Raw genomic sequence first — 27,467 nt, forward strand, 5'->3', positions numbered from 1 at the left:
TACACCAATCACATAAAATTAAGAAATAAAAAGCCAAAAAAAAAACCACATGCATAAAAAAAAAAAGTTTGAACTTTTCGAAAGCAATTTTACTAGAGGTTGTGACCCGACCCACATTCTTCATTTCCCGAAGACGGGTTCAAATCCTTTTTCTGGGGTAATAAACATTTCTTTACTCTTTTCAAAAATCCATTAAATTTTTTAGGATTTTTGATTTGACAATTATAAAGTCTTAAGTGTTGGTAAATTTGTTGAAGGTGTCAGTAAAATGTTTGACTCTCTGAAATAATTCCTGTTTAATACTGATGACATGTACTATATACAGATTAGGGAAATAATTGCCTATGCTTTGAAAAGGTTAGATTTTTGGGGGGCATGAAATTGAATGTGATTCTCATGTGAGAGAAAGGAAAAAAAAAAAAGAAAAAACTGCTACACTTTAACAAAACATCAAATCCATGGAACCTGGAGAAACATAACTTTCCAATAATTGAGGAGAAAGGGAAATGAAAATCGTAATGAGTTGGAAAATCAAGAACAGTGAAAAAACTTCCAGCCTCCACCGGGATTCAAACCCGGGCCTTCCGCTCTGTACGCGGACACCCTAACCACTAGGCTATGGACGCTGATTGTATGTCCAGAGGTTCGAAACCGGTAAGGAAGGTCGTAATTCCACTGTAGGCGTTTGTCACCTGTATCGAAAAATACTAGTTCTGTTTTTGGTGACATATTTTGCCTTACTCTAGAGATCAAACATGATGCTAACCAACTTGAAAATCATTTGTGATCCCTAAAGCCAGATCTCGAAAGAGATACTTTGAACAGACTTTATGTTAATGAAATGGAGGTAAACGACAAAGGCAAATTTATATATATACATGAAAATCGTAATGAGTTGGAAAATCATATATATATATATATATATATATATATATAGAAATCTCTTTACAAAACTGTGACAAATAGTACTCACAAGAGAATAAATTTCAAATGAAACTATAAAATATTTCGCATTCATCATTTTTACATTTCAGAGAGATCCTGCCGATTACGTGCAAATAAAAATTTGACTAATTGCGCCTTCTCCTTGCGACTATACTTCAAATCATAACCTACCTCAAATCATAAATCATGAACTAGGTCTCTGGATAGTTAAACATTCCCCAATTTTACTTTCATCGCCTCCGCTAACCCCCAGTGGCGGATATTGTGACCTACGGGGTACAAGGTTTCTCCTTGTCCCCTTTGAGAAATGTTTATGTATGATTAACAAACAAGGTTGTTAAATAATGCTTTATGTTGCATCTTGTGAAGTACTTTTATGTTCAGGAATATTCCATTTTTTTTTTCATCCCACAAATTTCTGGCAATTTTCTGTTCTCGTGTTTGTCGGCAAATCTCAAGAATGTTTTGGCGGCCATAAAAAAAAAAATTGTCAGCGAACTCCACTTTGACTTGACAGGACCTAGGTGATAGTGTCATTGGCATTGAAGACATGATAAGCTTGATACAGGCATCACTGTCAAACTGTATCAATGATAACACGCCTAGGAAATCACAGTTGAATAAATTTAAAGCACAACCCAGTCTGGGAAAACAAATAATAATCAAAAACTACAGAAAGGAGATTTGGAGAAAGGCACTGATAACGATCTACCACAAAGACCAACGGAGATAAAAAAGAGGTTGGGGGGGGGGGATGAAAAAGGAATTAAAATAGAAACAATATAGATGGAATATGATTCAATGAGTTTTATACACAGATGTTATCTGAGAGTACTAACTGCAGCTGATTTCAACACACTGCTGCTTTCTAACACAGGTGAATGCCCTGGCAAGCACAGCTATGAGAATAACATTAGCATTTCAAATTTTGTGTTTTTGTTTTAATCTTGCCAAGATCTCTTTCTCTCTTCCTCCCTTCCTTTTACCTTAACGATAATCCCTTGAGAACAAACGTAAGACTTTTAGACTAAAGACTCTGTAATTATTATTTGTTTTCAAAGTGTTCACGATGAAAAAAAAATTTAAAGATGGATAGCATTATATATATATATATTTCCAATTATTACACTTATCCCTATGTCAAATTGATTGATTAATAAATTTTAATTACAGAAGAAAAATATCATTTTTTCCCCCACCCTAAAGAACCTGATTTTAATACGGTCACTGCTTCTAAACCCGTCTTACAGGAAATCCCTTTAACTCCTATCCAACGATTCCGTTAATATAAAATTTCATAATCTAGATCATATTTTAAAGCTTCAAGAAAATAGAAACAGAGCTCAAAACTTTATTGCCAAAATTTGGAACCCAAGGTGCCAGAAATAAAGACCCCATGGGAAGGCATGCCAGCCTATGTTGCTGTTGTTTTATCGGTTACAAACATTTTCTACGATTATTAATATCTCTGATGTGTCAATGATATGTTTGAGTTGTTTTGCAGATGAATGCTCAGCCAGGCATGTAAAACATTAATACAAATATGGAGATGTACAACATTTGAAATAAATTGAGTGTATCATTTCTGAATATTTCTGTAGTTCGATGAACACGTTTGCCATTCAAATCAAGTCAACGCCCTGAAATGAAGGTACTGCTTGTCATGTATGAACATTAGGATGCATCTTCAAAAAAAAAAAAAAATGTAGCTGAAAAATGATTTTTGATGAAATGAATCCGAGAGCTGGGTATCATCTGTTGATTTGTTTTGACAATACCTTTTTGATTTGTTGTGGAGAAAATATGTCTGAAAGATTTTCCAAAAAAAAGCTCAAACGGTATTTATCGATTTTCGTTCCGGACCGCAAGGTCTTACTTTAATCACGATTGGTTCTATTCATGTCCTGGAAGTTTTAAGTATCAAAATGATACTATCAAAATGAAGACTATCAAAACGAAGATTGCCTGGTCTGACAGATAATGAAGAAAAGTCTATATTTAAGATTAATTATGATATATCCAGTATTGACAAAACAATGGTATGGAACGTTAAACAAAAATAAACGAGAGAGAGAAAAACACAAAGCAAAGAAAATCTTGACACTTTCCAATTTTAATATTTATCACGGAAATAAATATGGAAAGTGTCTCGGCAATGATTGACATCTTCAGAATCTAAAGTTTAATTCATTAATTAATTTTAGTTCGGAGTGGATCCCGTATTTTTTAAAAAGGAGTTACTTAGCCCTCATTAATTAACTTTAGTTAGGAGTGGATCCCGGATTTTTTAAAAAGGAGTTACTTAGGCCCTCAGGTCATTGCAGCTGACTGCCTTGTAGGGGATCTGGTGGACCCCTACCCCCTGCAAAAAAAAAAAAAATTTAAGCATGAAATAATTCTTCATACTGAAGAACATTTAACTTATAAAATTAGGCTCACACACTAACATGCTAATAACAACTTGTAACTGTATTGTGTGGGTATGAAATGGGGGGTGGGGTTTACATCCATCACCCCCCGCCTCCCCCTGTCTGGATCAGTGTATGATTTATCACCTTACTAAACTTCACTTGATGAAAATTTAAGTATATCTAGGAGAGTGACTTTAGTATATTTCATTTTTTGAAATACTACTTTGGTTTGGTATAATTCTTGCAAAACACCTCAAAATATCGGTTTGAAGATTGCCTCCTCTCACAAGATGCATAATTCTTGCAAAACACCTCAAAAATCGGTTTGAAGATTGCCTCTCTCACAAGGGCCACATGTATGGTGGCCTCATGATATAATATTTCATGGTTACTTCAGTGGCAGTAAATGTGACACTCATTCTTTAAAGAGAAAAACAAAATGTCTCACACTGTTGAGAACCCCACGACCTCATATCTTGTCTTTAACACGAGATATGGTCGATTGAATGAAACCTACTTTGAATGGATATTAAGCTCTTCCTTAGTCTGTACATGTATGGCAATGGCGGTCTGTGATGTCATTACAGTAAATGTTGCTCACCTGGTTTACTTTCCAATAATAATCTTCATGTTGATTTACCCTTGACATGTGTCATTTTCACAGTTGGAATATTTGCTTTGTGGTCACACTTACTTTTTACATATTTTAGAATTTCATCCACATACAACTTTTTGTAGAAATATAATTTTTTTCTCACTTTCTTGTGTGGATAAAATGATTTAAACATTATGACGGAGAGAACGAGCCAAAAACATTATCAGCTCTACTGCTATGATGAAATCATTCTCACCACTGTTGCCAGATGCAAAAAGAAGGTATCACAAGATTTTTGAGAAATTTACACATTCGCCTATATAAAACATGCTAAGGATGTGTGTGCTTATTCTGCTTCTGACCAAAACATTTCAGAAAATTCCCAGCCATTGTGTTTAATGAAGCAATCAATTTCAGCCATCAGAATATTCCTTAAAATGTGTGACAGGTTTAATAGTACATTATTGTGCTGAATTTGTGACATCTATAACAATGGCAGAATTTGACAGATTGAAACAGGTTCTGGTCTGGCAGATAAATGAGGATGCAACCGTTTAGGAAACATTGTTTTGTTAAAAAAACACAGAAATCACAGAGTCTCCTGAGGATCCATTTTGGCAAGAATTCTTTGATACTCTTTCATTCCCATTAAAAAGTTCATGGCAAGTGCGAAATGCAGGGAAAAAATTGTGACACCCGTAGATACGAATAAATAATAAATGACATAAATCATGAGTAAAACCAACCAGTTATTTAATGATAAATAAGAGGGGGGGGGGGGAATAGCCGTACCAGGGTTTACATACCTCCATATTACGATAATCATACAGCGATATTGTACCACATGACAAACATTTATTTCAGATAAGAAACAGTAAAAGAAACAAGTTTTAATACATAAATTTTTTTTTTTTTAAACTGAATATAACAAACTTTCTTTCATACCATAATGAAAAGATTTTATTAATAAATGATAGAGGTGTAAAAATCATTTTGGAAAAAAAAAACAGAGACAGGGAAGCAGGAGGAGTTTCTTTCAAGGAGCACAGCCAAAGGTGGCACAGGTTAACATATATGGTTAACATTAATATATATATATACCAATATATATATACCATATAGGGCCAGGCTACCAGTGAAAGCACATAGCGCCCCTCCTCCCCCCACCCGCAAAAACATGAGGACAATTGAGGAGATCATGAATTATGAAAATGTCCAGGTTGGTGAGCCGATTTTGACGTGGCGGGTGAAAGCAACAAATCCTTGATAAAATTCTTACCTGTGATTGAAGTTGAATAACCTGTATCAAGTGTCAAGGAAACACAGAGAAAGATTTATTGAATATAAGGTCCCCCCTGCAGCAGGGCCATGAAATCACATGCTTTGTAATTAGTTGAACATGTAGTAATTGTTACGTAATCAGGGCTAACTTTCGCTGTCATTTGAAAAAAAGGTTATTATTTTACTAGTTATTTTTACAAGTTATTTCCAAACAAACAAAACATTTACCAGGAGCATCTCAATTAATTTTCTACAAAGTTTGGAGAGAAACGTTCAGGAAAGGGCCAGAGATAACCAAGATCTCACTCTTATTTTTAGATTGAAAAATACATAGGGGTGGGCTGGTAGGGCACTCCATCCTAAGGGCACCAGGCACAAGCATGGATACCCGATTAGTGCAAGATTGCAAGCTGATTTCCAGTTTTCCTTTTTGCACAGAACTGATTAAAATCTTTCACAGGCCAGATTTTGCCTATTGAAGACTCCTTGCTAGATACATGATTAACCGCTTAGAGTAGTTCTGAGTGCTAGAGTCATCAATATAAACTGACCATACAAATTGCTTACACAGAATGCTTACAAAAATGCTTACACACAAGTTATTTCTTAATTACAAAGTCAATACTGTATTGTGTGCGAAAACAGCAACTGGTTAGGTTTGAATATTTACACATCATTGATGCACTGTGGATTTCAGCCTACCACACTAAAAAAGTGTCCCAGTGTGGAATATAACAAGATGCTTCAGGCAAACAAATAGTAAAATAATTGAATCAGAGGAGCTGCAAAGAATCCAAACTCTTGGAAAAGGAAGGAATGGGGTGGTGTGTGTGTGTGTGTGTGGGGGGGGGGGTTATCGTATGAACACAAGAGTGGACCTATAAGAGATTTTCAAGGAAACCAAAATTTCTCCTTTCACTGGAGTTGTGAGATAATTATGAATATTTGTTAACTACTGCCTTTCAGAGTCTTTAGAATGCTATCCAATGAAATGAAATGCTCTTCAGTAATATATGAGGGTGTAACAAGCTTTTGACAACCCAACCCCCATCCCATTCTTCCTCCTCACCCTCCACCCCAAGGTTCTTGTCAGGCCCTTTTCCATGCACTGCCCCTTTAATGGTTGACAGAGGTAAGTAAACGTCATTTATAAGTAGATCACTAGATAAAATAACCAACTTACCCTAAATCAGGAAACAAGATTTGTTAACTTCAAATACCCTTACAAACATCCTGTTTCACTCTACGACAACAAAAATGTGATTTTCACCCACATTGGACTGGTTCAGAAATCCCTCATCAAAATTGACTGCACATTCAATACTCTCGCAAACTTGATGCGATAGATTTCAATGGATTGACAGCAGCATATACAAGGAAGAGCTTTCATTAACTTAAGAAGCAAGTTGTCAAATTCAGCTCTGGATAATTTGTAACACAATTAAAGAGTGACAAGTTAAGCTGTGGACATTTTAAACTCCGAATTACCACTTGAGAAGATTATTTTCTGACATTTTGCTGCATCATGTTATCAATCAGATGAATTTTCTTTCCATCAATAAAAAAGATCCATTGTAAAAATTTGTGATAGAAGTGCAGAAAATATCTCTTAAATACCCTTGAGCAGCAAATATCTCAAATGTACATTAAAGTTGATTTATAGACTAAGCTTGATAAAAATTGAAACAGTCTAGAAACAACTCTAAAATTCAATCTCAAAAAAATAATAAAAAACTCAAATATCTAGTAATTTATTTACCTTAAGTCTACCACACACAAATTCATATCTAGAACATCAACAAAAGAATTGCATAGCAACTCATATTACAAGTTGCAATTTACACTAACCAAGGGTTGCTAGGTGTGCATTCATGTCTTTCTGACTGATTTGCTGATAATCTAAGACATTTACAATCTTGCTGAAAATTTCCCCAAAAGACTCTAAATTTACTTCCAAGGAAACTGCATTTATAGTATGACACAGACCTTTCTTTTGCAATGTATTTGCATAAAATATACTTTGCTAAAAAAAATTTTGCTTAAGAAAACTTTGCTTTTAAAGAAAAGTGATAATAGTAGAAACCTTTAGGTAATCCACGCAGAATATATATTAGAATGATAAAATGAGGTAATTACTGCAGTTCAAGATATTTGCCTCAAATTATTGCCATGATAAAAAAAGTGGGTTTGAATAACTGACAATACAGATAGCTACCACAGAAAGCTGTGGTTCTACTTGCATCTGCAGAAAAGGGTCAACCGCAAGAAAATTGCCACACTACATAAACAACTTGTTCTCGTTTTTTAAGCTAGGCTATGACCACAAATTATAACCCTTTATAAACATTACTACCCGCCACCCAAAGGTAAAAAAAAAATCAAAGATCCTTGTTTTAAACAACTTTTGGGGGGTTTTGTCCTCTGGGGTAATTGTCCGGGGGTATCTGTTCGGGTGGTAGTTGTCCTGGGGGATAATTGTCTGAGGTGGTATTTGTCCGAGGGGTAATTGTCCGGTGGGTAATCGTCCGGGGGGTTATTGACTGGAGGGTAATCGTCCGGGGGGTTATTTTATGGGCGGTACTTGTCCGCTCACGCAAATTTCCGGTCTCTCGAAACTACTACAAACAACCTTTGAACACTGAATTATTCCCTGTAGCTACCTGTACTAGTCAAACACACACAATTTGTGACTTTGCACATGCACACTGTGCATGTTGTAAATCTATATATAATTACATGTGCTGTCGGACTGGTAATCTGCAAGTCTGTTTTATGGCTGTTACCTAACAGCCCACACATGTACTCCTTCCTGACTACTGTAACAACATACATTATCAAACACTGTTAAAACCATGAGCGTGCTTGGCTTCTGGCTTTCGGTATTAATGGCTCGATCTTGTAAATGTCAAATTTAGACGGTCTTTTCAACCGTCCTAACTGTGACATTTACCGTCGAAAAGTAAAAAAAATCGTCTCACCTCGTTATCGACTCCTTTTATGCCCATGGTCGCTAAGGCTTCGTTGACATCACTGATCAAATCAATATCCGATGATCGCCGCTTAACTTCGTCTCTGTTTTCGTTTTCTTTGCGGGATTCGTCAAAATTGATCTCTTTGTACAGCTTACTTCTGCAAGGAACGAGTAAACAATTTATTCTTTAGGAGGGGGCCTAGATCAGCAGGTGCGAATAACTTAGAAGGTAGTTGTCAGCACAACCCTTTCGGCGTAGACCTAATTACAGAACTAATTTCACGGTCAAAATCTGCCACAGAAAGCACCGATTTCACATCTAAAATCTCATTCAGTACCTTCGGACCTCGCTGAAAAGCAGAAGGCTTAATGACCCCAGGGTCGCGACCCCTCCATTTTAAAATCCTGGATTTGTGACAGAATTATCTTAAAAGACAATTCTTCCATTTTGTTATCATCATTGAGTACCATTTGTAAATTACACAACACAACATAGCATAACATAGCATATCAAAGCATAGCATAACAAAACATAATAATAATCAGCCTGGATGGGAGTTATTTTGTTATGATAAGCAGCCACATGTCTATATGGGAGAAGCTGAATAGCTTAATACTTGCACTACACATCAAATGGCTATACAATTTTTATTTTTAGCTTATGTTGGGTTTCTTATACAATTTGGAAGACTGTCTCAGATGGAAAAATTGTCTCCTGGATGAAAGGAAACCCAACATCGTTTAAATTTCAGCCTTGTGGGTTTCTTAAGAGGCCTCTAAATTTATATGCAAAGCATGTAACAATGACCGAACCTTGTTATGGCTGTACGTGCAACCTCCAAAACTTCCACCTAGTTACCTATTAGTCTGCCCTTCTTTACTCATGCAAACAGCGTATAAAATAACAACTTGCGAGCGCCTTCACCGAAGGGGCGATTCTTTCACTCGTTGCAATTACAGAATCCTGTTTATCTTATTTATTTATTTTTATTTTATTTATTCCAGTATATAAATTTATAAATAGGATAAGATGTACATAAAGGAAACATTAAAGTGTAATGCTATAATATCGTATCATAAATGATAACTAACAGAACTTCTATTTTCATTGAAGGTTTACTCTTCATGGTGAACAAGAAAACGTCACGTTCCTTTATTTCAACAATTTGCTAAGCCCACTGTTTTTTTTTTCACCCGGAAGCACAAGGATTTACTGCCACACTCTGTGCTGGTTCGTATAATTTCTGTTACTCACTTTTCGGACGCGCTCGTTCTCTTGGACTTTAGCGTGTCGTCGTTGGACTCCATGGCATCGGACCGAGGCCTCAGCGAATCTCTATCTACTCGTCTCACGGCCTGGTACTTACTTTGACCGTTCTACAAAACGAAAGAGATCATTGGAAGTTGAAAACATCCTCTCGGGACAAGTTAGCTAATTAATTTTTTAGAGGCCATTCACATCTAACTACTGAGTTAAAACTAATGACAGACACAAGCAATTCACAATACCATCCCATGGGATATTTGGAGGGGAGAGGGGGGGGAATTTTTTTTTTTAACATGCACTGAGATATGCTTTACAATTCTGTATCAACCTGACGTGGGATTAACTGAGCGTTCCATATAGATTATATGTTACCTGGCCTTCTCCACCTCTCCCCCCCCCCCCTGCCTCCAACTCCACACCCTCCCATTTTGTAACGATTCATGTTTCAACAGAGGATACAGGTATTTCCTACTGCCTGATACCACCACACGCCCACCACTATCTTACTGCTAAGTCCTATTCAAATTAACCCTGAAAATCAATCCCCTAGTCTGACAGATTTTAACTGTAAAATATCTCGTGTTTCGGAGACGTAATTGTGAATTCATACGATAGCAAAGTATCAAGAGCTCGGGCATTTTCACAAAGTATATCAAATGTCAATTTTGACAAAGAATGGATCGTGTACATTCACTGCTTTAATCCACTGTACTGGAGGGGAGATATAGCATTGCATGGTAAGCAGTTCCACTACTGTTTTAAAGAAATCTGCCTTTATTAAACGTGATTTTTGTAGATTTGTGACAGCTGCGAGCAAGTCATGTTAATCTCAAAGGTAAGCATGCCCTAGGTGGAGCCATACCACAACTAGCAGCCACGCCAAAGCTTCATAATGCCAATAGCACATACGACGCCAAGCTCAGATTCGCCATGAAACGGGGTTAGTACAATGTATGTCATGAACTATGGAGGGATGGACAATTCTGTACCTTAACATGTAGTTCGATATAAGACTGAGTTTCGTCATAAATCTTTTCCCTTTCGAAAAGTTTGAATTTTTCAGGAAAGTTTGACCAATATGAGATGACATGACCTTATGAAATGGCATTTGAAAGCACGGATGGTTTGTTTATTGTCTAGATTTACAATTACTTTTTATTTGTGTGCATTTACAGCAGTTCATGATAAAATGGTACTTGATGATAAGCTATAGCTCATGCACTGGTCATTCTGTAAGCTGTATATTATGTTACATAAAAATGTTTTACATAGCTATAAATGTATTGTGCAGCTGCACATTATATCATATCGCTGTACATTATATTACATGGGTGACTATTTTTGGTACAATGCACTAGTCACTTCAGGGAATCTTTTAGTAAGAGAACAATAAATTATGAATATAAATATCAAATATCAGGCCGAAAAATTATCAAAAAAATTTGCTCTGTAACCTGATCAGCCTATTACAGCTTAACTACAAATTGCTATATTAGATAATGCTATTATAAAAATATTCACAATTTTAAATAACACCAGCCATTGTGATTGTTCCCTAGTAATTAACTAACTTGAATCCAGCATAATTTTCAAAGTTAATTATATAAACACCTTTGTGGCTCTTCTAGTTACCTCAGCAATTTAACTATCCATGTAGCCTAATAACAAACACCTCCGTGTGACTTTAGTAGGTAAAATAATACGAACCCAGTCTATTTTTTTAACTCGTAAATAAACAAACACCTTTCGTGGGGTAGTTTAACAGGTAAACCTATTAGCTACATCCAAGTGGTTTTCTAGGTGAGATTCCTACCTGAATTTGTCACATGAAAATTGTATAAGGGAAGCACGTTCCAGGTAAAAGAGCAAATAATAAACAACACAAGCATGGTCAAGCATGGTCAATACGCCATGGTCAAAAACTGGAGAAAAGAAACTCGAATTGACAAGAGAGAGGGGATGCAGAAGCCAGCATGCAGGCAGGCAGGCAGGCATTGATGTGGAGGTGCTATGAGAACTTTGAACCAATCAAAAGGTGCATCTTACAGGAACATTACGGTGTCTTACAGCGATTTTACTGAACGCTGAACGCTCAAACGGAGGACTAGAGTTGGGCGAGGCCGGAGCTGAAGATGACGACATGGGCCGAGACGGGATGGTCAGTGAATGGACGCTGCTGAGGCTCTTGGTATCGAGGGTGTCCTCTGCCTCCTGGATGGGATGAAGATGGGTGATATACTTGCAATGACACAATGTCAGATGGTGTATGGATGCTTGTAATACACACACACAAACACAAACAAAGCAAAACACTGCAAAGATACATATATACGCATACAGTAAAAACTGGATCATGATCTGAACCCTGGAATATCTGGACCTCCTACGCAACCGTTCTGAATTAGATAACACTGCATAACAACAACAAAAAGGAGTTTAACCCCTGATCAACCTCGCGAGAGGTCCTACGGGGGATAATAACATTGTTTTTATAGTATAGACACTTTTTATTTATTTTTTATTTTTTTCCTGGGGAAAATTGTCTATTGTTCAGTCAAGGAGTTAGTGCAACCTGTTTTGTATATGTTTGAGAATGGAGACAGGCATACATGACGCAAACAGAGTACCATGTTCATAGATATGGTACAGTCCCTAACACAAACAAAATACACTGAAGTCAAGCGAAACATCTTTTTTTTTTTAATTCAGTTAATAATTCCAGAAGATCCGGACGTGTCCAGATAATCCAGGCTTTTACTGTATAAATGATGAAGACCAAAGACCACATCCAGGTCAGGTCAATTTCCATATGATTGAGTAACGATAAAGAAGAATTTTCATGAGCTAATGTTTAACCCTGTAAGAGGTGTGCACCCTTGGTTTACATTTTAGAAGCTATAGAGAGTCAAACTGACTATTTAAGGGTTTGATAAGACTACCCTGCTTCTGGATATCTAGCAGAAAACCAAAGAAAACAATCCACGAAAGATTGGCAAGTTTACACCCATCTCAACTTTGACCGATCAAAAAGCTTCTTGCATTAAGAGCTGCTTCCCAAGTGACCATTGCTTCTAAAGCAACAAATAATGAAAACTTGGCAATGACCCCAATTGACATAATGTTGCCTCTGACATCCCACAAAAACAATATGATATACAAGGATACCCACTGAATATCAGCTTTTTTAATTAGACTGCTAGCAAACTAGACCTCAAATGACCTTTGGTCTGCAAAAATACCTGGGAGAAGTTTTTTTTCCATTTCTAGGGCTGACAGCTTGGTAAATATTACATCCTACCAAATTTTAGTTTAACATAATCAGGCTTACAACAACAACAACAACCACATCTCCAATAACAACAGGGTTCTTATCCTCACACTGAAATAATGTGCTAACCAAATCCTGACTTTTAAGCTCCACCCTACAATGGCACCAATAACAAAAGGGTTCCTTTCACTCGCTAATGTGGACCTACACACCAACATCCGCTAGGCTTTACCTTTTGTAAAGTTTATATATCAGGTGTACAAGCAAAGGCATAAACAAACGCATACATAGAGACAGCATTGATTACATCATTTGACAGCAACGATTTCTTTTGCCTTTGAATGAGATTATCAAATTTGATGTTTAAAAAATGTGAAATTTCAATGAATAGTAGTACACTTATGACAAAAATTATATCAAAAAGAAGAAGAAGTGAACAATATGTTGTCAAAAGTAAGATGAAGAATGAACAATATAGTCAGAATTAAAGACAAAAACAATGACTATGAAATCTAAACAAAATGGAACAATTTTATCAAATAAATGATTTGCATCTCAGTTTTAAATTGCTTCTGAATTCCTTCCTAGTTTTTTATTCTCAGTCTGAAGTCAATCTAGGTGTGACAATACCTTTTACATACAGCAGGAGTATTGACAATGGCACATGCCACCCCACCCCCCTTTCTTTTGGGTAAATTTTCAACAACATAAAAATCTCTCATTCATAATTGAAGAATAATTTTGGAATGATTTTACATCTAACATTGTTCGATAAAAACACAAACCGTCGAAGAATAATAATTACCGGGCAAAATTAACTTGTTTTATATTATTTTGTCCTTCCTGTTGGTTTTATTAACCACATCACAAGACAACCAGCGATGGTTGGGTGCCATTGGACAAGGGAAGGGCTGAGGGTTGAGGTGGAATTGGGCCCAGATGAGGGCTTATTCTCCTCAGCCTTGATCCTCCGTTTCAGTACTGTGTACCACCCTCCTTGCTAGCTAGAAGGTCCCTTGTGCTTGAAGAGTGCCGACTTAGGTCCGGGAAAAGCATCCTTGACCAACGTCTTATTAATGAGTACCTACCATAATTACCTCTTTGATGAGTATCATTTCGCCATTCTAATTGAGCTTCAAATCGTCTTCTTTCATAGTGAGTACAGAAACCATTTCCTTTCCCACTTTCCTTCCCACTCCCTCTCCACCATCCCCACCCCATCAACCTTACCCCCCTCCATGATGACTATTAATTCTTCTCCTCGATCAAATCTATCTCCCACCCCTTCTCCTAGATGAGTACAACTTCCCCCCTCCCCCCCCGCATCTTTTGCGAGTACCTACACTTACATTACCATTGATAAGTACCAACGCCCTCCATAATATATAAGAAAACCCCCCTGCCCTGGATGAATAGCACTAGCACCACTTCTTAATTATATAGGTACCACCAACAACCCCCCTCCTACCACCCTCCCCATTCTTTCATTAGTACCACCAACTTTCCTTAGTGAGTGGGTTTTTCATTAGTACTCTCAAACTGGCTGGAAGATAAGTTCTGTTAGAGTTTCACAGGCAAAAAAGAATATCAGTTGAGTTTGAATCGAGCACTGAAACCAGGCACAAGATGCATTTGATTAAAAAAAATCCTGATGTATGACTCTCAAAACAATGACTTTTCTACTCTTTCACTAACCCTCCTCACATCCCTCTATGTCATACTTGCCTCCTCCTTCATCTGAAAAGTTCCTATTTTCAGCTTTTTCCACTTTTCCATTCCGTCCAAAATTTATATTTCTTCATATTTTTCTCTTCATATTGTCATAAATACTGATCATCTAGTTATAAATCTTTTTCTCCTACTGTAAATTTTACTCTATTCCCCTGTTTTCTAATACTTCAATTCAAGCACCATTAGATAGCATATTTTGAAGGAATATATTATTCTGTAATCCAACGAAAGCATTTTCAGAAAATACGCGACACCAGAGGAACAATCAGAGGAATCTTTACAGTGTGCAAGCGAGTTGCTACTTTTTTTAAATAATTTAAAATTGAGTTTATATTCCATTTTTTGATAACAATTTTTTTGCTCCAAAGTTTTTTAAACAAAAATCATTCCAAATTAACGTGATATACGCTAACACTTTTCGTTAAACTAGCTGCTCTATAATGACAAGATAGGTCACAGAAACTGAATCCTGGGTTAAAAGATGTTAGTGGCAAACCGGAATCTTAAAATATTCCTTCCTTTCATCACAAAATTCTCAGGGCTTACCTTTCCTTTCCCCATCTTTTTCTTAAACTCCGAGACGCCATCTTTGGCAAAATCTTTCGTCTACGGGATATTCGAGAAGGAGAAACAGACGACAATGAGAAAACCACAAAAGACATTAAAATAAAAGGACGGCTGTGAAGCATTTGATATCATAATGTGCATAATTAAAGTATAGAAAGGATGGAATCTGAGGAGCAAAAATTGATGGAATATTTGTTTGATTGTTTACCATCAGACAATCAGCCCAGAGTAGTCTAAAATGAGTTTATTTATAGCTCTGACCATTTTGTCTTCGCACATAACGTCATAGTACAAACTTGTTTGTCGTTCATGATAAGAACTACTGCGATGCTTGACAACAATGCATCTTCTCTCCCAACCCCCCCCCACCCCTTTCCTCCCACATGGAGGCCTTAAGGCAACTGAGAGACATCTGAGGCATCTACGTCTCTATTATTAATAATTTTAATAAATTGGAAATTTTTCGAAGTGGTCTTAGGTGATTGTCATCATTGATTAGATTATCAAAGTGCATGGAATTTGAAAACACAGAACTTTTGTCTCATTCATTCGATGGGTTTATAACTTTTTTTTATATATATTTTTTTATTTCACTCTTTGGAGGAGCAACAACAGCTTGAAGGCAAGACTTAAAAGGAAAGAAACAAGTATAATGGAAAGCTGCTAATGGTATGTATACGACAAGCAGAGATTGTGAAGATACACTAGTACATGAACTGGTGGCAAATTACCTGTTGAAAGTAGTGTTTGACAGCTTCCGAATTCACGTCCTGGGTACGGTGATGCCATGATAGAGGGAGACAAACGATATGTTGCCACAGTGACGAAAGATACGTTGCGAAGAATGAGTACATGATCAAAGGAGACCAAAGACGGCAGGTTTGGTAAAAAGTAAACATAAATATTCAGAGGGTGTAACCGTAATGTTGCACTGAAAAGGTCTTTTTGCTTTACAAGCATTTGAAAAGAGGAAACCCCAATTGCATTGTGGGTATTGCGAAACAATTCCGGTTTGGTATTACATACTACAGGGGTTGTCAGAGGTGCTTACAAAACTTTCAAACAGTTTCATGCCAAAAAGAAATTTGAATTACATCATGATTTTGTGGAATACTTTCTCTAGTGACCAGCAGGTTCTTCAGATACATGAGTTGTGAAACCGCGGTACATTCCATTAGTTTGTGAAACCGGGGTACATTCGGTTAGTTTTTGAAGACCAATGGGAAGGAGAGTTTGTAAATGCTCTCTCTCTTTTGGAGGTGCAAAGAGTAGCTGCTAAAAGATACATACATATGAACAAGTATGGATATGCTGAATTGCAAAAAAACAAAATTGATAAAAGACTGTGATACAAAACAATATGGTGTGTGGGGTGTGTATGATGAATAAAAATGATTACATTCTTTGGTCAATTTGCTGTTAAAACACCAAATGATTCATATTCAAAATTGTGAGGAAAAAAACAATTAAATCCCAAAGTTTTGAGCAATAAAATACACATGCTAAGATCTTGTGAAATAAAAAGATTGAAAAAAAAAAAAAAGAACCGGGAAAAATTTGTTGACTGTTCAAATTTTGTGTATCGGTTTTGAAGGCTCCAAGCATTGCCTCATAAAATACTATGGTTAAAGACCTTCTACACATTTTGGAACTTGTACAGCAATTTCCCCCAATTTGCATAGAATTTTGGGATGTGACACCTGATAAGCTAGTCCATCGGAACCAACATTCTCAACTCTTCCCTGTGTCTGCAGGGCAAATTTTTGATGGTACTACCCCTCGTCAGAGACAATCAAATTTCTGTTTGGACGACAAAAGTAGGCGGTGGAAGTTGTCCGGCAGACGGCCGGTTGTTTACATCAAATTCTGATTGCATTGTAAATAAATATCCCCAAAGAAGTCAAATGATAACTTGGTACACCCCCCTAGCTTAAGATGGTGTTCTATTTATCAACCTACACATTTCTCCTACTAAGTTTATATTTAGTCATTGCTATTGTTTTAGGCAACAACTAGAAGTAAAAAATCCTTAAAAATGTTAATTGGTTAGTACAATTCAATCTGAAACAAAAAACAGTCAACTGTCAAAAACACTAAGATTTTACACTAAAGTAAACTTTTTGCATAGATATGATGAAATTCATGAAATATGACCTCCAAATCTCCTGTCTTGTGCATGCCGATTATAAAAACAAAAAGGGCTCTCTCTGAGCATACTGGTTCACAGAGTCACCTCCAAACCTCCTATAGTAAAATATTATCACATTAATTTTCCAGCTCAAAGCTTCCCTTCAAAACAACTAAGCTTCTCCATCAGATGTAAAACAAGAGCTCTTACATTGATGGTTTCCTGTGCTGTCTTCTTCACCTCTAGGGCCACGCTCTTCATCCCCCTCACCGTCGATAACAGAAGCCTCCGACCATCTGAAGCCGTGGAATCCTTCAGTCTCAGCATCGCAGTCTTCCACTTCGCTGAACCTGCAAATGATTTATATGATAATCTCAAGAAAGCAAGAGCCCTTCTACTGACGGAAAATGCGTCACTCCTCTGAGCAAAGTCCACATTATTCAATGAGAAACAATTCCCTCCCATTCCAAACACCCACCCCACCTACCCTAGCCTCCTACATCCCCTCACCCCACCCTCTCTGGCTCAAAATAATACATGAATACTAGAATTCTGGTGTCACATGAAGAGTACTTCCGTTTTTTAAAAGTGTAAAATTATATCTGCTAGACCAGTGGTTCTCAAACGTTTTTAGACGACCGCCCCTTTCGACAATCTTGAACTGTCCCAATGACTCCCTCTTCCACATCCCCTCCACTTTGTAATCAGTGACCAGCTCACGGAATACCCCAAATGACAGGCTAAAATGGTAGCGCTATGTGCTTATAAGTTACAATTGATGTCTCTGCTACAATATAATCCAAATGCGAAAGATATTTCTTATACCATTTTTGGATAATTTTGGGTCACAAAATTATTATTTTTTGTTCCAAGACCCCTGGATGCCTTATTGTGCCCTAAATCGCTGCAGTGATGTGTCGTAATCGCCAGAGACCCCCAAATCAGTGCCAGCGCTCCTACTCCATGTGTACCCTGTAGCGCCCCCCTGAGTCTTCCCAATGCCCCAGGGGGGCGGCAGGGACCACTTTGAGAACCACTGTGCTATACCAATAGTCCACTTAACACATTTTCTAGTTGACTTCATCCAATATATGTCAAATACAATAAACAGCACTAAATTTTACCCCACAATATGCCGATCAGTGGTCGCATATTAATTTTATATTCAGCAGTAGTCTAAAGGCACGAGTGCACTGCCCGAACTACCCCACGATTTCCCACTAGACAGTGGTAGAGTGGAGCAGAGCAGGGTCTTGATCAGCAGTTGGCTCAAAGATGATAAACCAATAACACTTACTTAGATCTCCTGTGTTGTTGATTTCCTCTTCAAAGGCGTCGTCGATGAAGAGACCTTCGTTCATTGAATCTACTCTATGGTCAATGAACTGAAACAATAACAGGAAGACAGTTGATGACGATGATGACATCATTTTTGTGATTCAAACAGTTTTCATCTTCTGCTTCAAGGAACTTTTACCATACTTGAAGCAAGCAATGAAAGATACAGATTGAAACAGGGTCCTTAACTACGATTTTTCATTCCGAGGTGAAATTAAACATTTTCATGTCATATTAAGAATCGATACGGCCCATATTTCACTTAATATTCAGGTTGCGTTTGTGTACTGCATATGAATATCTCTCCGACTGTTTTCCATTAAACAGAGCTTTTTAAAACCTAAAATTCCTTGTAAAACTGTGATTAATTTCCTCAAGTCTGTTACAGGAGATGGAAAAAAAAAAACATACAAAACCGAGTTAATTATTTGTACAAAACGAGTAGTTGAATTTGAATTTATTCTTTGAAGTTCACATTTTTCTCTTTTTACAGTGATTACATTTTATATCTGGTATACCCAGAGTGGCAGGGTTGACTGGTGGTATATGCGGACACCCTAACCACTAGGCTATGGACGCTGATTGTATGTCCAGAGGTTCGAAACCGGTAAGGAAGGTCATAATTCCACTGTAGGCGTTAGTCACCTGTATTGAACAATACTAGTTCTGTTTTTGGTGACATACAGTATTTGCCCTACTCTAGAGATCAAACATGATGCTAACTAACTAGAAATCATTTGTGATTCCTAAAGCCGGATCTTGAAAGAGATAGTTTGAACAGACTTTATGTTAATGGAAAGGAGGTATACGTCAAAGGCAAATGAATATATATAATTGAAAACATAATGAATAGTATATATATATATATAGATATATATATATATATATATATATATATATGACACTATTAGAGCAGCCCCTGATAACCGAATATTGAAGCAGAATATTTACAATATTACCAACAATATCGTTCCACAGACATTGGCAATGGCTTGATACTCAATAAATGATACGAACCTGTGTGAAATGTTGCATCTGCAGAAGTTTCTCTAAGCATTCTGATGTGTGACTTGATCGCGACTCCACAAAGGAATCTTTGTCAAAAACAATAATTTCACCCTGAAAACCAGAACACAAAATCCATCATATAAAAGATCATTTAGTATTCAATCAAAATGAAGAAGACAATCAAAGGTTATTCAGGGAAATATAACAAACTTTCTAATTATTATGTTAACTCTTATTATGTAAATATACATTGTAATATTATGTATTCAAACTTGGCTGTCTGGATAATTGTATGAGAAATATGAGATTTATCCAAGGAAACTGTAAAAAACTCTCTTATAACTATGTTACTGTTATTATGTTATTGTATAATATAATATTATGTAAAAAAACCTTTGCTGTCAGGAGTTCTTTTGTAAATATGAGATTTATCCAAGGAAACTGTAACAAACTCTCTAATAACTATGTATGTTATTGTACAATATAATATTATGTAAAAAAACTTTGCTGTCAGGATACTTTTGTAAATATGAGGTTTATCCAAGGAAACTGTAACAAACTCTTATAACTATGTTTTCTATTGTTATACTGTTATTGTACAATGTAATATTATTTAAACAAAACTTTGCTGTCAGGATACTTTTTGTAAATATGAGGTTTATCCAAGGAAACTGTTACAAACTCTTATAACTATGTTTTTTATTGTTATACTGTTATTGTACAAAGTAATATTATTTAAACAAAACTTTGCTGTCAGGATACTTTTTGTAAATATAAGGTTTATCCAAGGAAACTGTAATAAACTCTCAAATAACCATGTTATTGTTATAATGTTATTGTACAATATAATATTATGTAAAACAAGAGCATCAATGATGCAGTATCTCAATACTGGAAGTTTTAATTTTGATTCCTAATTTCAAATCTTTGCTCTGTCTCTACAATTATCAATATCAATCATGGTACAACAAATATATAACTTGCATTTTTGCTACTTTGCCACGAATAGTCTCTGCAGGTTACACTTTATCCTGCTAGTCTTGCCTTTAGCGCTCATTGCCTGTTAGTCGAAAGAACGACGTTGCAAGGTTTAGTAATGTCATAGAATATTTAAGAACTTGTTTTTTATGTGGTATCCTTCATCTTAGGTCAGTCTCTGTTGGACTTTTTGGTCATATAGTTTGAAGTCAATGACAACAGCCAAATTAGAAGAGGCGAACAACTCGACCATATTCTTGATGCCTGCCTTGAGAGCTAGGCCTATTGACCTACTGTATGTTACTGTAGTGGTGACTACCATCAAAACTGTGTCCACTTCTAGATATCAAAACAACCCACGTTTTTCCATCTCAATTTTTCGGACATGAAGATTTCATGGATTTATGACTTGGAAAAAATAATGTAAAAGAAGATTACAAGTTTTTATATGCAAGTGATGGGTGGCCTCCTCTTCCCCTAATAGCCACCTCAGTTCCTCTCCATTTTGTTATTTAATTTTAATTCTTTGTACATTTGATGTCAAACATTACAGGTTCAAAAGAAAGCTAAACATACTTCTTATAACCTTATACATCTTAAATCCTTATAAATAAAACATAACCTTATACAATACGTACCCATCAAACAAACTTACCCTGGTCCTTCCTAGGAAAAGCTGTCTGAACACCAGTACAATGCTAATGTGGCTATTACTGAAAGCCTAATAGGCCTAGGCCTACGGGCCTAGGCCTATATATATATATTTTTTTAAATGCACTAGGCCTACAGTAAGTAGCCTTCAGAAATACAAGAAAGTGTATACGTAATTATACAAAATACATGAAGGGCAATCAAACAAACTTAATATGGCCCTTGCTCTGAAAAGCTACCTGAACACCAGTACTATCCTTAAATGGATGTTACAAAAACGAAGGCCTAATATAAATTAAATGCACTACGTAGACTTCAGCAGTACAGAATGTAATTAGCATGCAATACACTAACACCTCGCGTACCTAACTACACTACAGAAAATTGGTCGCGAGGGTAGCCATTTTCGTATATCTAACATGTAGCTGTTATGAGTCATAGCCAATCTGCTACAAAACAGACTTGGGGGCGGGGCTTAATCATCAAAAACGGACCTTTTTACTAAATGTAGGGGCGGCAGCTTAGTGTTGTTTTAAGAAAGAAAAATCATTTAAACATCAAATAAAGCAAATAAAAGCCATAAAATGTCATATACAAGTAGTAAAATTCTTATTAATACCTACCTGTAAACAACAAATGAAAGTTTAAAATGTTAATAAAATATATAATACATAGGACCCTATCTTAGACGATACCACTGTTGAAAGACAGTTCTATTCTATTCTCTTTCATAAAACATAAGTTTTGGAGCGTGTGCAAAACAGGTCTGCCAAAGTGTGTTTTCAGTCCAAATTGGCCCGATTTGGACATAAATCGGTGAAAAAGTCACAGAATGAGATACAATTCTGGAATAAAAAATAGTAACTTTTGTTGGTCTATATGATATATTCTTGCTCTGGAAATTCCAGAGAAAAAGAACTTTGTTTGAAGACGCTGAAAAATTTTTAAGAGAAGAGAGAGTCCCACTTACTGTTACAATATCTCTATACATGTAATGTATTGAGATAAAAACTTTGCTGTCAGGGTACTTTTGGTAAATATGAGATTTATCCAAGGAAACTGTAACAAACTTACTTATCACTATGTATGTTATTGTTGTTACGTAATCACACTTTGCTGTTTGGGTAATCGAGTGAGGAATTTCAGTGATTCCTAGGAACTATAACCAACAACTTTCTGAATAAATCAGCCCTGCAAATGTTTGTATCGAATTGATAATCTCATTTTTCTGAAGTTTCTGTAACACAACAACTGATCTTCCAGGCTGCATCCACAAGGTGACTTGAACTTAACGTGTTTTTTATTCTTATTTTGTTAATAGCGATATTCATGTGTTTACATGTATACTCTAAAACCTGAATCTATTGCATAAAACATTAAAAAAAAAAGGAAATATGGCTTTCAATTGTGAAGATGATAAACTTACCTCTCTTAACTTCAGAGAGAGCTTGTAGCTTCCAATAAGTCGCACCATAAATTTCAAGAAGGCCCTGGCCACGCCATCCCCACTCAGTTGGGCAGTGTTTTTGAGATTGTTTTTAAGTTGTCGGACCTGAGGGTAGAGTGAAACAGTTAACCAGAGAGCTTCCCGATTCCTTGCCTTGTAAGTTTTACATATGGAAATCAGACCTGATTGACAGCGCAACTGGGGAAAAATGTGTCCCTAAAGTCAAGTACCAGAACATCAGGAAAGAGAGTTTCGGATGACTTGACCGTTGCGTTGTAATAATACCCTGCTGAAAGTTGATTAATGGACGTGGAACACTTAAACGAGCAAAAGTCAAATCCTGTGACCTTTGGTGACATGAAAAAAGCCATTCGTCGATGAGACGGTGCTTAAAGTTAAACCAACGATCTGAGGGTCATTTTGGAGAGAGGTGTTAGATAGATCTGTCATATTGTTTCTCCAAATCTTATGTGAGCCCTTACGATTTAATATTGCCTCTCCCAGGCTTTCAGCTATCATGAGGGTTGAATGCTTTTTCCTGCAGTATAAAACTGGGACTTACAGTAGGTTTTAGAATTGGTGACCGATTTCCCAAGTACTGTAGCTGCAACTGCGAAATGTGACAGTTTGCTGGTCCATGTTTATATATGACTCCCCAGCCCTCCTCAACACAAGTTGACAGGAATACCATTGTTACAACTTTGTGGTGGGGGGGGGGGGTATTAAAACGTCAGTATTTGTTTCACCTAAAAGCAACTTGGATACATTATGTTGCTCAAATCAACCAACTACAATATTCAACAATTCTATCGTTAAGTAAGTTATTCCCACCCCCCTTTCCCTGCAGGGGACGTTGTGTTTACAAGCAAGACCACACACCATGCCATTATGATCGCCTACAATTTACATCTAATCCAAAACTTTTTTAAGACCCTATTGCAGCAAACCTAACCACGTATTTTCTCTCCGAGCTACTTCACGACAGGACAAGTTTAAGTGAAAAACCAACTCCTCAAAAGCATACAAATATAGTTGACTTACAATATCTGATGGTAGTGTTTCTATGTCATCAAATGGATTTTCTATTTCATTGGTATCAGCGTTGAGGATCACAACTTCATCAATTGGATTGCTTCTGATTTTCTGCAAGAGACAAAAATAATCATAAAAAAAATCAATTTCATAAACACCAAATCAAGAGATTACAAATATGTATATATCCATTTTTTGTTGTTAGTTTTTTAATTCAAAAACTTCAAAAACTTCAAAAAAACTTCAAAAAAACTTCAAAAAATCAAAAACTTCAAAAACTCATTTTAGAGATAAATATGGCGCTCTTTGATTACAGTGACTTTCTACATTTGAAGGTCGTTACCGGCATGAAAGAGGCGTGAACTCCGACGAGAAAGGGCATCGGGGCACAACAGTAGTCGATGAGATGGGCCGGCATGACTGGGATATAAATATGTTGCCAGTAAAATGGAAAGAGTAGAGAAGCTGCTCCATGGACACAGGCTGTTAACTGGAATAAAATAATAAAACATAATTTAAACAAAAATTTAAAAAATCAGAACATAGAATTGGGAGGGTTGTTCGCGGGACGACATTTCCCATAATGCATCTAGGTTGATTGCGAGTATCAAGACATGGGCAAAGTTAGACTGAAGGCTACACTATCTGGGATGGACTGAATTTGGTGAGATTATCAGATGCGCTTCTTTAACAGTATGTCAGTGTTGGCTGCAAAATGTTTAAGCCTGCAAAACGTCTGATCGAAAGGTTTTGTGAATAACTTTCTTGGGTAGGTTTCACCCCACCAAATTATACCCAGACATTGAGGAGTGTTTAATTAGACTTGTAATTGAGTTGAATGTCTCAGAGAGGAAGAATGTTCTGAAGATGGGCAGTACCATGTTTTTGGGAGCTTGAACATTTAGTGACCATTATTTGACATAGATTTAAGAAATTGGGGGGAGGGGTGAAAGGTGAGGGTGTGGTTGATCATAAATATGGACTACCTGATACATATACAATCAACCTAAATCATCTTTCATTTCTGACAGGTAGCCTGCTATCACAAGATCATAACAAGATACCTTTCTGTTTGGTCTTAAATCATGGATCTTTTGCAAGGTTGAGTACGATATTAGACCAACCATTAATTGAAACAACCCAATTCAGCATAAACATGTGGTTGATCATAAACATGGACTAACTGATACATATACAATCAACCTAAATCATCTTTCATTTCTGACAGGTAGCCTGCTATCACAAGATCGTAACAAGATACCTTTCTGTTTGGTCTTAAAATCATGGATCTTTTGCAAGGTTGAGTACGATATTAGACCAACCATTAATTGAAACAACCCGATTCAGCATAAAAGTTGCCAAGACTGTTGTGGCTTGACAAAAAGTCACTCATTACAAATGGGAACATTACAAGTTATAAAACGATTGATAAGTTTGGTGCAGACTTTGATCATATTTCTGGGACAGACATGGGTGAAGGGGGGGGGCACAAATGATGGACAAACCATGAGGTAACCTACCCTGCTTAGCTTTTCCGACGTAATCAGTACTCGTCTTTCATAAAGCAAACTGTGAAGAGGTAACAAAAAAATTAATAAAATTATAACCATGATATAAAATGAAGTGCTTCAGCTACTTCCTTCGATAGGAGAAGACTTATACTTCTTTCACCTCTGAATTATCAATACCGGCACAAAAAACATCGTTTCAGCGGATAGTTACACGTTACCCATTGCTGGATATAGAGGGAACAGGAAATCCCAAAATATTGTTACTTTTTGCAATAGCCGTTCGGGACTGAAATGGTTGTAATGTTTGCTAACGAAACAATGTAACAAAACAATCTAACAGGGTAACATCAGTTACCCTTTGTGGGGTTTCATAAAGTTTATCTTATCTTATCTTATCTTATGACAATGTTTTGCAATCAGCTTGAACAATCTTATGACAATATTTTGCAATCAGCTTGACACTTAATTTCTTTGACGAGAAGAGAGGAAGGGGGGGTGGTCAAAGGATGAGATAGTAGCACACTAGCAGAGCTGTACAACAAAACAGACAGCTAGTGATTAGTTGCTCCACGCCCCTGCTCGACCAGACGGGTTACTATTCCAGTTTGTCCCTTTCCTTGCTAACTACAATGTGGTTTGTGATTCATGACCTTTATGTACAATGTTCTGATAGAGCTTTATGAGAAAGGATTTTATCAGCAACCACTTAATGTTCAAAGAACAATGCACACTTCCGTTTTGTTCTGTCTCATTTGTTTTCTTTAATAATTAGATAACAAAGAACAGACAATTGGCATAAGACATTGTATATTAGAATGAAAAATTAATTATCAAAATAGTTTTCTCTTAATATCAAAACAGTTTTCTCTTAACAGATGAACCAGTCTTAATTCCAAATCCTGTAATCCATGAGTCATGGTATCCAAACCCAAAGGTGAAGTCAATCCGCATAAGGGGTGCTAATAACATTTTTTTCCCCTTCCTTTTTACTAAACTTATTCTAATTTTTTTTATCCAAACCAAATTTAACAAAAATGAAATCCCCTGTCTATAAAGAATACTGATTCTTTGTTTTGATTGGCATCCCTATCAAGTATGTTATTTTTCGATCAAAGGTTGTTGCAGCTTGACTGGACAAAGGGAAATCTTAAGAATATAATAACACCGTTCGAAAGACAGACCTGCGATGACTGCGAGCCAAGACAAACATGAAGGTTATCCTTAAACTGTTGGACGTCACAAGCTAAAGTACAATGGAAAAGGACGTGATTGACAATGTTTTACATTACCTAACGAATAGTAACATCATGTTAGAAGCGTCCACTGCACTGAAAAATTCTGTAATATTTCTCTGTAGAAAGGGAAACGAAAGTTACTTAATTAACAAAGAGGTTTTTTTATGATCATTTGAAAAGAAGATGAAAACACAGATAGTTAGGTAGAGAAGATATCATCTGAGTTGGCACAACAAAAGTACTAACAAACAAGTTTCCTTCGTATGATACTCTTGCTGATAAGGCTAATAGGTGACTCCCTTTATGTGTGTGTGTGCACTTGTTTTGTATGCTGACCGAGGACTTGAACAAAAGAATTCCAGGTTCTCGGTTGTGATTTCTAAAGAATCAACACGTCCTCGTAAGAATTCTATTGTATGGGGTATTGTTAAGGTTAGGGTAAGTGGATTTGAACAATGGAAAAAACAATGGGGTCCTCGATCTGAATGTAAAGTAACATGTATGTGTGTGTGTGTGTGCAAGTGTTTGGGAAAAGTTATTACTGAGCATTTTGGATGCAAGGAGTCAATAACGTGGGACAATCACACATTTCTTGGCGAGAATTAATGTAAGTCTTGTTTAACGTGTCTATTTCCAGACCCCTAATCCCACTCCACCCTCGTGCCACACCTCACCCCTCCACTCTTCTCAAACGACTACAAACTAGTTCCTGGAAACTTTTAATTTATTCGAGATCTGTGCCATTTACAGTGTTTGGAAAGGTGAGAGATTTTGAATGATGTTCAGTTCAATAAACTCCAAACAAGCAATGTAAAAAGCTAATTTCTTGCTAGAGATAACAAAGCAAACACTTTCTTTTCACGTCAAAGGTTCTCTCTGTCAGCAAAAGTTTGGAAAGAAACCAGCCTTTTTTATAACTGGCTCAACAAAAATCAGTAACAAACAGTATCGTACTATGCTGAAATCTCAAATGAACTTTTGCTATTATCAGAACACCTACATCAATTTTCTTCTTGATCTACTGTTTTTGTCTTCCTCAGCTTGATTTTTGATAGAAAGATAACTCTGCATTTCTACTGTAAATGTTGCCTTTTATTTCCAAC

General features: G+C 36.5%; 1 protein-coding gene across 8 annotated transcripts in view; it reads right to left on the bottom strand.

Annotated features, from left to right (window-relative positions):
• Positions 1-27,467, bottom strand: part of LOC139963338 (DENN domain-containing protein 1A-like) — a 64,828-nt gene that overhangs the window by 10,506 nt on the left and 26,855 nt on the right. For 2 of the 8 annotated variants that reach the window (XM_071963977.1, XM_071963981.1), the window contains 14 exons: positions 26,419-26,480; positions 25,139-25,187; positions 23,962-24,108; positions 23,628-23,729; positions 22,566-22,691; positions 19,520-19,621; positions 18,462-18,549; positions 17,375-17,514; positions 15,768-15,806; positions 15,016-15,075; positions 11,517-11,681; positions 9,459-9,580; positions 8,211-8,361; positions 5,231-5,251 (listed from right to left, as the gene is read on the bottom strand). In XM_071963977.1, the coding sequence (XP_071820078.1) occupies positions 5,231-5,251; positions 8,211-8,361; positions 9,459-9,580; positions 11,517-11,681; positions 15,016-15,075; positions 15,768-15,806; positions 17,375-17,514; positions 18,462-18,549; positions 19,520-19,621; positions 22,566-22,691; positions 23,628-23,729; positions 23,962-24,108; positions 25,139-25,187; positions 26,419-26,480 (1,374 nt within the window). The remainder of the gene's footprint in view (positions 1-5,230; positions 5,252-8,210; positions 8,362-9,458; positions 9,581-11,516; positions 11,682-15,015; positions 15,076-15,767; positions 15,807-17,374; positions 17,515-18,461; positions 18,550-19,519; positions 19,622-22,565; positions 22,692-23,627; positions 23,730-23,961; positions 24,109-25,138; positions 25,188-26,418; positions 26,481-27,467) is intronic. The other 6 variants (XM_071963979.1, XM_071963980.1, XM_071963982.1 and 3 more) reach the window with 6 other exon arrangements.

Source organism: Apostichopus japonicus, chromosome 22, assembly GCF_037975245.1.
Source record: "Apostichopus japonicus isolate 1M-3 chromosome 22, ASM3797524v1, whole genome shotgun sequence".
Lineage (NCBI taxonomy): Eukaryota > Metazoa > Echinodermata > Holothuroidea > Aspidochirotida > Stichopodidae > Apostichopus > Apostichopus japonicus.